Source organism: Durio zibethinus, chromosome 17, assembly GCF_047325235.1.
Source record: "Durio zibethinus cultivar Kanyao isolate XHJ-2024 chromosome 17, ASM4732523v1, whole genome shotgun sequence".
In the NCBI taxonomy this organism is placed as follows: domain Eukaryota; kingdom Viridiplantae; phylum Streptophyta; class Magnoliopsida; order Malvales; family Malvaceae; genus Durio; species Durio zibethinus.
The window spans coordinates 24383791-24397023 of NC_143178.1; the positions used below are offsets into that span (position 1 = coordinate 24383791).

A 13233-nucleotide genomic window follows, 5' to 3' on the forward strand; every position below is an offset into this window, starting at 1 on the left:
AAAATTATGTTTGAATGTGGGTGCAACAATGATTGCCTATTTCATCCCACTACGCTGGATCCCCATGAAGGGAGCTCTACCCTGTTCAGGCCACAAATACATGGACACAAGGTAAAGAAAAAAATAATGAGATTCATATACCAACTTTTTTCTTTAAGTGATATGAACAAGTTGGTCGTGGGCCAAAGTTTTTTTTTTTTTTTTTATCAAAACAATGGAAGGTAGAATCTGAAAGTGGAAACATTTTGAGGTCAAGCAACCCCACATTTCAATATCCCTAAATCCATTTTTTCTTTCTTCTTTTCTAGTAAGTCAAAAGCGATCAAGAGATGATCTTTCAATTATTTTTATAAAATATAAAAATTATTGTATTATAATTTATGTATGATATAATAATTATGAAATATAATTTTAATTTTTATTAAAATTTAATCGTATTATTTTTGTATTATATTATCAATAGAAGTGTTTATAATTTGGTTTTAATTCAATTAATCGATCGATTATCGAATTAATTTCGATCAATTATAAAAAATAATTTTAAAAAAATTTTAATTTTTGATTAATTTTGTTCAAAAATTGAATTAATAAAAAATTTGATCGAAATATTATAAATTCCATATAAAATTAAAAATATATAAATTTATCCATTTTATTTCAAGTTATTAGAGTTTTTAATTTAATACTTTGATTTTTTAATATTTTTAATGAATTATTTTATTTAATTTGTTTCATATATGAGCAAATAAGAATTAAAAATTTAATTTAATTTAATATATTTTATTATTTGATTAATTAAAAAATAATCAAATTAATTAAATTAATTTCAATTGATTAATTTTTAAAATTAAAAAATTTAATTTGATTAATAAAAATAAAATAAAATAATTAATTTAATTTAATTTTAAATTAATCAAGATCGAATGAGTACTTTTAATTTTTAATTCAGTAAATTACCGAATTAAAATTAAAGGACTAATTTTGAGATAGTGGAGGCGTCACTATGCTGGAAATTTCGGGCTCACCAGAAGATATTTCGACACGTGTTTTACCAAAGTTTTTGAAAACCCCAAAAGGTTGAACGTGAAACGTCAGATTCATATTTTCATTTCAAAAAGTGCATCATGATGAGATTCACTAGCTTTTTAACCTTTTCATTCCATAAAGATCCAATCCCAAATTCCCGATTCCCATCCAGTTCTGTGTAGCAATCAATTTCCAAAACACGTGTTTGCCTCCCATTGGAGTTGATAGGATCATGGACTGTACCAATGATACCTGCGTGTCGATCTCCCGAAGTATCGTTGGTGAAAACGCCGAGCAGATGACTGTTTCTTCTCTCTCTCTCTCTCTCTCTCCGGCCTTCACATTGTTCGACATAGATTGCCTGTTGTACCCTTTGCTTCGCACCGAATAGCTTGAACTGGCCAGGTCTGTACGTTGATTGTGTGTGCAAACATAAAAAATGTCAATGTTTAAAATATTAAGCCGATAATTTTTTTTTTTGTATTTTTAAATTACTATATTATATTTATAGTCAATAAATATTTTAAATTTAAATTTATTTTTATTTAAAAATATTTAATGAATATAAATAATTCTTATATCTATAATTTTTTTAAAAAAATATAAAAACCAAAATTATTTTTTAATTTTTATCTTATATATTTATGTAAACTTTTTATAAATATATATTAATATTTTTTAAAATAAAAATATATTAATTTTAATTAATTTAAAATAATAATTTATATTATTTAATAAAAATTTAATTTAGTAAATATTTATATAAATATATATAAGATATATGTTTGGTACAATATTATCCGTTTCTATGTCATAACAATAAAAATTTAAAATTATACACATTCTCATCTCAATCCCCACAATATAATACTCATTCTCATTTTTTTCGGATAAAAAATTAAATTTTATATTAAATATTAATAAAATTGATATCTCTATTTATGCATGTGTCGTTCCGACATATTATGGACTAAAACATTCTTCCTTATTCTTTTTCTCACATTGCCAATCATCTTGTAATTGAATAATGAATATAATCATTTTTTTAACCGATGCCAGCATCTCAATTTTCTATAGGCAAATTAAGGTAAGGGTTTTCAACATTGCTTGGATATGAACACGAACCAGTTAGAGTTTCAATATAACATAATGTGTGCATATATATATATATATATATTTGTTAATGTAACAAATCAATGACATTATTGATGTAAAGATTGTCGGATTGCAAAAGTATTATCCATTCTCAATATGTTGCATCAATAACTTTCAAAGTATCACTCGAATCAAGTGCATGTAAGTCATTTATAAAATATATTTTACTGTTCTCATATATATATTTCCCTACCTCCAAAGCCAAGTAGTAGTCTGTCCCATGTTTAGTCAAGTTAACCGAGTTTTGATGCAAGTTCTATTGTGACTAATTGCATATGAGTGAAACTAAAGCATTTTCAAATGTTTATACTCTTACAAGTGCAGCATTGCATAAGATTTTACCCCAATAAAGATGGTTCAATTGTGAATTAAGGTTAGCTCCTGACAAAAGCCAAATTTTTAATTTGATTTGCTAGAGGGATCATATAATTAAGTACAAACTCTTGCAAATTCAAGGTTTTATTTCTTTGATATTATATTAAAATAACATTATTTTTTTAAAAAAAAAATCGTACTATAAAAATAAGGAATATTATGCAGATAATAAAATTTGAATCATAAATTTATTAGATGTCATCTATTGAAGATAATTACATAAATCAATTGAATTATAAATTTCGGGTTCTTATATGCTTTATCAACGAATCCGTTTGAAAATTTACGAGGTCCATCTCTCTCTTAACATGAGTGCTTTAATGGTAAACAATAGCCAAATTGATATTAGTAGGGATGCATATAAAACAAAACAAATGGTGGGGGTAGTAATAATAATGAAAAGGAAGGACAATGATGAAAAGCATTTTACTAGTGTGGTCGTGTCACCGGAGTCGTCCATGCCAGACTGGACACAGCCACACCCAATGACGGCATACTCACAGCACCTGCCGATGGATGGTTCCTCGTTTTGCTATTTTAATTGCATGGACCGGAACATGTTTTCATTTTTTCAATCTTTATATATTTATATTAAGTAAAATTTTGATTCGTGTTATGTTTTATACCATGTATTAAAATTTATATTAATATGAAAATAAAAAATGTATTTTGTTATTTTATTTAATTTATTTATAATTTTTATTAAAATTTTAAATTATTTTAATTTTATTTTTTATTCGTATCGTTTATATCGTATAGTATAAATGTATTTAAATTTTTATCTCACCCGAGCTTTTTTTATTTTTTCTCTTTTTTATTTCTTGTATAAATATATAGCTGAACATAGAAGTTTATGCAACAAGATTTTACTTGATTTAGGTGGGTTTAAGAAATGAGGAGGGGAAAGGTAGAGCTGAAAAGAATAGAGAACCCAACAAACAGGCAAGTGTCCTTCTCAAAGAGAAGAAATGGGCTTCTAAAGAAGGCTTTTGAGCTGTCCATCCTCTGCGATGCAGAAGTTGCCCTGCTCATCTTCTCTTCCTCTGGAAAGGTTTACCAGTTTGCCAGTCATGGGTAAGTTTATTTCTCTCTCCGCCATGCATTTTCTCATGGAAGCATGTAATTCATGCAAGGCGTAAACTGCAAACCAGTCATTATCTTGTTTGATATATATATATATATATATATATATATACATATGTTAATTGCTGCAGCATGGACAAGAGTATTGCAAAGTACAAAAGGGAAGTAGGGCTGCCTGATTCAAATAATCCTCAATTTAGAACCATGGAGGTAGATTTCTGATCAAGCGTTTTTTTTTTTTTTTTCAAGATTTGATGCATGTGAATGATATTGAAGAAATTCAAGTATAAACCGTATACAGCTATGTTATTTTGAAATTTGAAGTTGTTACCAGGTAGTAATTAAATACTCCAAACAGCTTCTTGTTTTCCTTATTCCTTTCTTATATAGAGAAGCGGAGCAAATCTTTTGGGAGATGGAAATAGATAAAAAGAAAAGAAAGATATGTGTGCATTTAAACCCGGAGCTTAGTTCAGATGGTTCATGCAGTCACATTCACAGCCTTGCAACCCCTTTTTTTTATACCGAGGCCACAACCTTCTTTGTAAAAAAAAAAAACGATCTGTGTGCGTTTTGTTCTCTGAAAACTTTGTTTCTGTCATAGCTCACTGGCATTGTTAGTTTATCTTTAGCTGTAAAATTGAAGGAATAAGTAGTTTGTAATTATAGCTGCTGATAATCTCACCTTTGTTATTTTCCATTGAAAACCAGACACTTTTTCATGAACTTGATTTAGTTGGTTGTACTAATAATTGCCCTACGCCCAGGGGATCTTTTTCCTTTTTGTATTTATAGTCTAGGATATACACAGCTTAATTGGGATCCATACTCTGAAGAAAAAAGCATAAGGCAAAATATTGATAATTGGCTCAAAAACAGACTTCATTAAGTTTGTGTATTGATGCCTTAATGGGGTTCAGAGATTCACCTATGCCAGGATATATACGGTATATGCTTCTGCAGGCAGGTCAGGTTTTAGCAATTCTTTTCACCTGTGGGCTTAATTCCATTGTTTTAGTTTCATAATATGGGCCCAGAAATGAACTTAATGAAAGCACTATTTAGTTTGTTGCTTATTGAAATCTAAAACTGAATTTTCCTCCTATTGTGCACCGCCCAAAGGTTAAACCTTCAATTTGTTCCTAAATTATCTGCATACTAGTCAGTTTAAACTCTATTTTGATCTACATAATGTGCCAACAGCTTTTGATTTCCTGATGTTCACAGTTTTGGAGAAGTGAGATTGAAGAGTTAAAAAGATCCATCAACACCTTGGATGCAAGACTTAAGTATGTAGCTCTGTTGTTGTTCCCAACAATTTTACATGTTGTCGTGATCATCAATGTTTTTCTTTTTGCAGGCACTTATCTGGAGAAGACATATTAGCATTAGGCATGAGGGACTTGAAGCAGCTGGAGCGACAGTTGAAGATTGGCGTTGAACGCATCCGCTCAAGAAAGGTAAAAGTGGCTGATCAATACATAGTTATATGTATGTGATACATGTATCAAAGAACTAGTCAGGCACTTTTATTTGAATGGAAACTGAATCAGAAGAAAAAGTTTAACCATGATTTCATAGGTGAACTGGCATTGAAAAACTTGCAGATCTATGTCACGCAGTGACATGATAATATATAGCATTGTTAGATAAAACTATTACTTCTAAACAATAATTTGATTTTTTGCTCATTTGCAATTCCATTAAACAGAGCCGCATTGTTTCGGACCAGGCCACCCTGCTGAAGAGAAGGGTAAGAAAATGCTTAGAACAAGAAAATCCAATTCCCTGATAAGTACTAAACTTTATAAGTCTTGATTGGAACTTGGAAACAAGGTGACTTGTCTTTACACTGCTGGGAATGGAAGTAATGATCAGATTTTTTTTAGTACTTGAAACTGTCAGGATCAAAACCCTTACTAACAGCTGCATTGCGGCTGTTGGCAATGATGATCAGATTTTTAATAGGAGAGAAAAGATGAAATATTTTGTCTCCTCTTAGTCAATCCCCTAAAAATATTTTAGAACTATCATACCAAATTGTCTATGGTATACCCTTCCAGGAGGATATGGTAAGGCTGTCTTCCATCTGAAATATTAATAGCTTTACAACTTACTTATTACACTGAGTTTGATGAAATATTATCAGAATGCAATTCAAACTTACTTCTAGTTTCAATGCAGCATAAACAATTGAAAGAGGAAAACACTCAGCTCCAGAAAAGAGTGAGACTTTCTCGGGCACTTTCTATTACTATTACTGATGTATTTAGCTTGGAAACATAAAGTTTTAAAATGAACTTTTTTCTGTGAATTTTGAGGTTAAGTTGGACGAGGCACAAGAGAGTAACATCAGCTCAAGAATTGTGGGTGAAAATGCTTGCAGCATGTTTCAGCAAAGGTAATAATTAATTATCAATAATCACTGTTAAGTCTTCAAGGCTTTCATCGACTATATATATCTAGCACTTTCTCCTGATCTATGTTACATGGACTTGGGTTAGGAGCAGACATAAGCGTATGTATCAGACACGAGTACTCCATTTCTTTTTGACAATTTTATACTTTAATTTTGAGAATCTAAGCTTCATACTTTTATAAATAGTGAAATGATCAATGAGCTGTTAGTTCATCGATATTGGAATCGATTCTAAACTTGAGAGTCTCGAGTTTAAACAGTGTCCATGAAAGGCTGGACACAAGTACTTGTTAAAGGTAAATTGATGAAATGTCAGTGTAACATAATTTGTGATATATACTTGCCATATAAGTCACTCAAAAGATTTATAATTGCAGCCATAGAATATGTAAGAGTCCTTAACTTCATTGTTGTATATCTAAAAACTTTGAACTATATAGACAATGCAACCTTTTCATTGGATATTGATTCTGAAAAAATTCTCATACCAAATAATCTTATTTCTGATGGATTTGTGAACTTTCTGCAAAACTTGATATATTACTGCTCTTCATCTATCATTGCTAGCCAGACTGAGGGTCTTTTATCATATGCAACTGTTAGCCATGTTAAAAGCTTTTGTTATTTGGAATATTGCAGGGTTCTTCAAGATGAAGATCTCGTTAACGAAGCCGAATGACTAGATATGTATCAGTTACTTCAGCTGCACGCCTTAATAGACTATTGCATGTATAGTACTATTTGACAGTGACAAATTTGTTTGCCCTGGCTTTATGTTTAAAAAATTAATTTGCTTTGGATGGTTTTACTTATACCACAGGAGCCATAAAGTGTAAAAAACAATATTTGTGGAGAATCCCCGTCTGTATGACAAGATGTACAGGAATTATAACATCGTACTGCCATCGTTAAATAGCTCTATAGCTTGGGTCTTGGTATGATGCTCTTTCCAGGTTGATTCATGAACATCTTCCATTATATATCTGAAACATTATAACTTTTTAAGGTAAATATGTGATAAAACTTATCATTTCATATGTTTTTGATCATGTACACAAGCATATATATTACTTTACCATAAAGACAAACTATTTACATATTACATCATCCATCAAGAAATGAAGGATGAATCTACTGAACAGATAAGAAAAGGAAAAAAAAAAAAAAACCTTCCAAGCAAGTGAATACTTGCAGATGATCAATCATTCAATCCCCTTTTTCTAGACTAAAACGATCTAGAACACCTGATATATAACTTGCAGCCCTAGCATCAATGGCTTCATCATAGTTGTATTGTTCCAAACAGCCATAGGAGTCATTTCCTGTATCAGAGGCAATATAAGAATGCTTCTGCTTTTCTAAATGATCCATAAATGCATCACTATGAAAGCCTGTAGAAGCCACTGAACCTGCTGATGGGGTAGGCTTAACTTTGTTAATACACCGTACCAAAGATGATGGCTTTCGTGCCTGATACAGAGACATGACCACCTTAATTTTCTTGAATCCTTTACGCTTAGACTCCATTAACTGATCTCCGAGACCCATTTTATGTTCTTCATTGTAAAATAAGTTCTATCTGCATCTTTATATAGAGCAGCTATGCGTATTGTTGGACAAATAGCTTGGCCCGATGATATTGGTCCAAAAATAAAATATCTTGTGGGATCTGTGCATCAGGCCGTAGATATATGGAAATAAAAAATCAGCTCAAATATTATATATATATATATATTTATTTATTTATTTGTGATATTTCAATCTCAGGGTAATATATGTTAGAGAATATATAAATATAGACTTAAATTTATATTTATAAAATATTTTTATAAGATAAAATCATAAAATTTTTAAATTAAAATTAATAATATATGACAAGTTAGATGTGAATTTTTATAAATAATATCTAAATTAAGATGCTTCCAAACCTAAAAATATGAATAAATTGAACATTATCTCTCCTATACAACTTTTCGATCATACATAATAATATCATCTAGTATATATTTTTTGTTTGAATTTTTTTTATATTGTAATTTAAAAATGAAAAAAATTTATAAATGTTAAAATTATTTTATAAAATCAAATATTGATATTTGAAACATAAATTCATTGAATATCTCTCTTACAATTCGTCGCATTAAATTTATTTAAATCTTGAATTTTTCTATATGAATATTTGTCTTTTGCTTGATATAAACTTGTGATGAGCGTTAGACCATTGTTATTGAGTGTAAATGTGGCTCAAGCCCCTCCTGTCATCTTGTTACTGTGAAGGACATGGCTACAGGATCAAACTGATGAATAAAAAAAAAAAAGAATATAAATGGGACGATATGCTCTGTCACTTCAGTTGGACAAAATAGCCATACGAAACCTCTTCTGGTTGCTTTGATTGGAATATCAAATTCAAAAGTCCAATCAATCCTAAACCAGCTTATGTCTAACCCAGGTTAGGTTCCCTCTATTTCTGCTTTTACTAGCAAAGCCACTGTTTAACTGTTTTAAGATACCAAAATACCTCAAAGAGTCCAAAAGCACTGCAACTTGACTGATGTTTTGTAGCAAGGGACTGGCTTTTGGAATAGCCGTAAATGTGGTGTCATGGTATCATACGAAAGCAAGTGACGTAGAGCCCCATATGACAATTTTTTGAATTAACATGATATAAGAAAGTTTGTGGAATATTACATAATTATGGCATATATGCAACCTAATTGACTACCAGGTTATTATGAACAAAGCGAAATAGTACTAACAAAGGCTGATATAACAGAAATTATATGTAAAATCATGGGGTATCTGAATTATGATCAATGTTTACAATGTTGTTTTAAAATTCCATCTCCAATATTTATCCTACAATGCCATTTCTAAACTTATTTTCTTACTTTTTTTTATGGTAAGTAATTCGTAGGGATTGCAATAGATGATAAACAAACAGATATATATCATTATTCAATATGTTTATGTCAAATTTAAATAATTATAAATGAATAATTAATGAATTTAAATAAAAAAATTTACTATCTATGATGGATTTGAAATGGATACGTATAATATCTTGGATATTGAGTATCCTAATCCTTTTAAGTTTTAATGAATAATAATGGATATTTAAATTCATATATGAATCCGTTACTTATTTATATATATAAAATTTTATGCTTCTAGAAACTTTCGAACCTTAAAATATAATTTTTATTCATTATTAGTTAAAAATGAACTTGAGTTTTAAATTAAATTTTTGATTATTTTATATTTTGACAAAAAATTTAAATAAACAAATATTTTAACGATTTAAATATTTAAATGAATAGCTTCTATTTACACGAATTTGAATGTTGATATTAAACTTAAATAAATATTTAAATAGATTCATATATTATAAATATTAAACAGATTTAGATACGAATATTTTAAAAATTAAATATATCCATTTCATTACCATTCCATGTAATTAAGCTCCTATAGGTAAATATAGTGATTAAATGTTTTGTACTCAAAACTTAGTTTGATTGGTTCAAATGATAACTATTAAAAAGTAATATTCAATAAATTTGAGATTCAAATCTTAGCATCTATAATCTATTTTTTTTATATTCCAACTGTGATTTTTTTTGCATTAAAAATTTTAAATGGTTTTTTTTTATTCATAGGACCAAAATTTAGATGGAGAGAGGACTTCATTTATTAAGTTTTGTAAGATTTTAAATTCAAATTCAAATTAAGATATAAATATAAAATAAAAAACAAATAAATAGATAAATATTATTCTAAAAAATAAGATGAAAATTATAAGTATATAGAGTTTTTTATTAATATTTATTGACTAGTAAAAGAATTTGTCATAGTATTAAATAAAGCAAAAAATAATTAAAATTTATAAATATTCTAAATTTATACTGAGAATAAAGAATTTATAAATTTCTTCTGTTTTTCTTTGGGCTTATTGGCAGTTCCTGGCTCATCTGAAAGCCCACCAAAAGAATCTGATTAGGGTTGGGCTTCTCTTTAGCCATAAACCCACCAAACGATCTAAATCCCTTCCTCTCGTTCTCTGAACTCTCCGTCGTTACCACCAGAGATGGCGGCGTCTATAGCAGCACGCGTCTCCATAAAGGCGGCGGCCTCTGCCTTCTCTGCTCACCGCCAATGTATCGGCTCCCGTAGTTTCGTGAGGGAGGCGGCTAAAACGATCTCGCCGTCGTCGGATCTTGTGAAGTGGGACTATAGGGGCCAAAGGAAGATAATTCCTCTCGGCTAGGGGGTCCCGAAGGTAGCTGTCGACACTTACGTGGCGCCTAACGTTGTCTTGGCCAGTCAAGTAACCGTCAACGATGGAGCCTCGGTGTGGAACGGCTGCGTCCTGCGTGGCGATCTCAACAAGATCACGGTTGGATTCTGCTCTAATGTACAGGAACGGTGTGTCATTCACGCCGCTTGGTCCTCACCTACCGGTAATCCTTTCATTTCTCTTTCTTCTTTTGGTCATTTTAGTCCTTTTGTTAAAAGAAAATTTAGGGTTTTGGATTTTTTTGGACTTGCTTCTAATCAAATTTTAGCTTGAAATTGGATTTGGGTTTGGTGTTAATTCACTTTGGAATGAGCTCAATTACTTAAAGCTTTAACTGAATGAGACTTAGTACATTATGTTTTAATTTCTTCAAATGCAGCAGAAAAATGAGCAAGGAAACAAAATTCGTTAGCTAAATTTAAGTGTTGCAGTTTCTAGAATTTAGGAGCCAGGTTCTTAGGAGATCTTGGTGTCCGTATACTGCGGGCTCAATGAAAGGACAAAGATTTTGTAGTTTGCTTATGAGCCTTACTGACAGATGCAGAGCAATTTGTATTTTTGTTTGATTTTGAGCTTGACGGCCATCATTAGCCTCATTTTTCTGATGACATTCATCAGATGAGGTCTACATGTTGATCCATTGGGTGATAGCTTGAAGGATGATCTATTACCTTGCAGTTTAATGTTTTGCGTTATCAAAATGCCCATAACTCAAGGACCAAGCACAATATGAATAATGGATAAAAAATGTTGGTCTGTAATGCAGCTTTGATAGTTGTTAAGAATGTAAATGTTGATGCCAAGAAAAGTGTATTTATTCTGGACAGACAAGGCAAGTGAATTGCAATAATCACTCTAAGCTATGAACATGGTCCCTTTTAATGTTTTTCATTGTGTAGAGGCTTACATGTTCTAGCTGTGGGATATGAAAAGGTAATGTGATAGGTGCAAAAAGAAAAAAAAGAAAAAAGAAACAAGAGAGCTGTGAGCTCAGTTGTTTAGTAATAATAGCTTAGCACCATCTGCATTTAATCCTATTTTAACAAAAGGAAGGACATGTTTCACTTTATAGATTCAATCTGTGGATCCCCTATTAGCCAAAAGGGAGTTCTTTTAATGAATGATTATGAATCTGTCAAAAAAATATAGTTACATGCAGCACTATGGCACATAAATATCTTCACTGTTTTGTTAAGTAACAATGACAGTTTATGGCAAGTTGTTGGCCTTACTTGTGACATTGTTTTTAAAACTTTTTGATTGCTAGTGAATTGAAGGTCCTCATGGAATGCTGCCTTGTACAGCAGAAATGCAGTGGTCTAATGGCTTTCAATAAAAGTACGGAAGCTAATTACAGTTAGAGGGATTCTCTTAGTGCTCTTTGGTTTATGTCGTACATGTTTTTGGTTTATTTGATGATTTGCTTTGATGCATTAGTTGATGGTAGGGCGTAGGTGTAAAAACATGTAAATATAGGTTAAAAAACTGGAGAAATATTTGTGACCCCATTCCCCAACTCATCAACAATATCGTTCCCTAGAGTTTTCATTTTCATTGCCTTTTCTAGTGGATAGATAGAGACATAGGAGCTATCATATGATCTTTTATTCACAATCTGCCTCTAAATATGGTATGCATAGCAGCTATTGAATTCCGATTGATCAGTATAGGAAGTGGAGACATAGTGATTTCTCACTTTGATAATAGCTTTAGTCAGATTATTCACCCACATTGTCCATAGGAGGGTGCTTTTTATAATAATGACATTATTAACTGATGAACAAAAGTCTGTGTGACCCCACAGAGATTCCTGGGTTTTTCACGCCTTTTTTATTAATATTTTCAGGTATCTGATATTTACAACTTGCTCCTTCTGGTGCTGTTACATGTCTTTCTGAAAATGCCCTCCTTTGTTTCCAAAACAACGGGTTGACTGTCAAGAAATGCTTCATTCTTGAATCTTGCTTTGCTTCTCTTTTGCTACCATTATTTTCTAGTGTGGCTTTTGGAACTTGCAAGCGCATGCTTGATTGCAAGTCAATCTCATTCATGTAACTGGAGATTTTTTCAATGGTTTATGCTGTGCAGTAAAAATGAATCATATAAGAAATGTTTTAGATAGAACTTTATTTTGTCCATGTGTCACTCAGGGATCAAGTCAATTTCTGTACCTCATTGGCATCATTATGAGAATACTGTTTTTGAATTCTATTTAATTTGAAATGTTTTTCTATATTACAGGGCTGCCAGCAGAGACATCAATTGAGATTTGAGAGGTTTGTGACAATTGGTACATACAGTCTCTTGAGATCATGCACAATTGAACCAGAGTGCTTTATCGGACAGCATTCTATTCTTATTGAAGGTTCCCTGGTGGAGACTCACTCTATCCTCGAAGCTGGTTCCGTAGTTCCTCCAGGTAGGAGAATCCCACCTACCGGTGAGCTTTGGGAGGGAAATCCAGCTAGGTTTGTCCGGGCTTTAACCCATGAAGAAGCCTAAGAAATCCCTAAACTTGCGGTAGCAATCTATGATCTAAGCAAAGAACATTTCTCAGAGTTCCTTACTCAACAGCATATTTGGAAGTTGAGAAGTTTAAGAAGCCCCCGGGAATTACTATTTGATTGCTTTTTGCTGTCATTTTTCCCTATATCGGTTTACTATAGTTTCCCTTGCAAGGAAATAAGCAGCCGAAGAGCACATAGAAGAAGCTTTTCCATTGTTCATCCATGTATTTGATCATGTTGGCCATTGACAAACCAAAACAAAAACTGTAGTTGTGAATTCCAATGAAATGGTATATAGTTAGCAACAGAAGGATCTTGTGGACTAATTTCTTTTGTATGCTGAGCACCTTATTTGTTTACTGTTTTTTTTT

General features: G+C 31.2%; 1 protein-coding gene and 1 pseudogene across 5 annotated transcripts; both read left to right on the forward strand.

Annotated features, from left to right (window-relative positions):
- The first annotated feature begins 3358 nt into the window (after positions 1-3358).
- LOC111285065 (MADS-box transcription factor 17-like) lies at positions 3359-6870 on the forward strand. Of its 4 annotated transcripts, none has more exons than XM_022874296.2 (8): positions 3363-3630; positions 3771-3849; positions 4867-4928; positions 5000-5099; positions 5351-5392; positions 5824-5865; positions 5961-6040; positions 6698-6870. In XM_022874296.2, exons 1-8 carry the CDS (start codon positions 3449-3451, stop codon positions 6735-6737), a joined length of 627 nt encoding a protein of 208 aa, XP_022730031.1. In that variant the 5' UTR covers positions 3363-3448; the 3' UTR covers positions 6738-6870. The 4 variants fall into 4 exon arrangements, with proteins under 4 accessions (XP_089602833.1, XP_022730031.1, XP_089602834.1 ...); XM_022874304.2 differs by having other exon boundaries at positions 3367-3630; positions 5967-6040; XM_089746707.1 differs by lacking the exon at positions 5351-5392 and having other exon boundaries at positions 3359-3630.
- Positions 6871-10038: 3168 nt separating this feature from the next.
- Positions 10039-13197, forward strand: LOC111275177 (gamma carbonic anhydrase-like 1, mitochondrial; annotated as a pseudogene). Its single transcript, XR_016329395.1, has 2 exons — positions 10039-10518; positions 12597-13197. The product of XR_016329395.1 is annotated as a gamma carbonic anhydrase-like 1, mitochondrial (transcript).
- Positions 13198-13233: the final 36 nt, after the last annotated feature.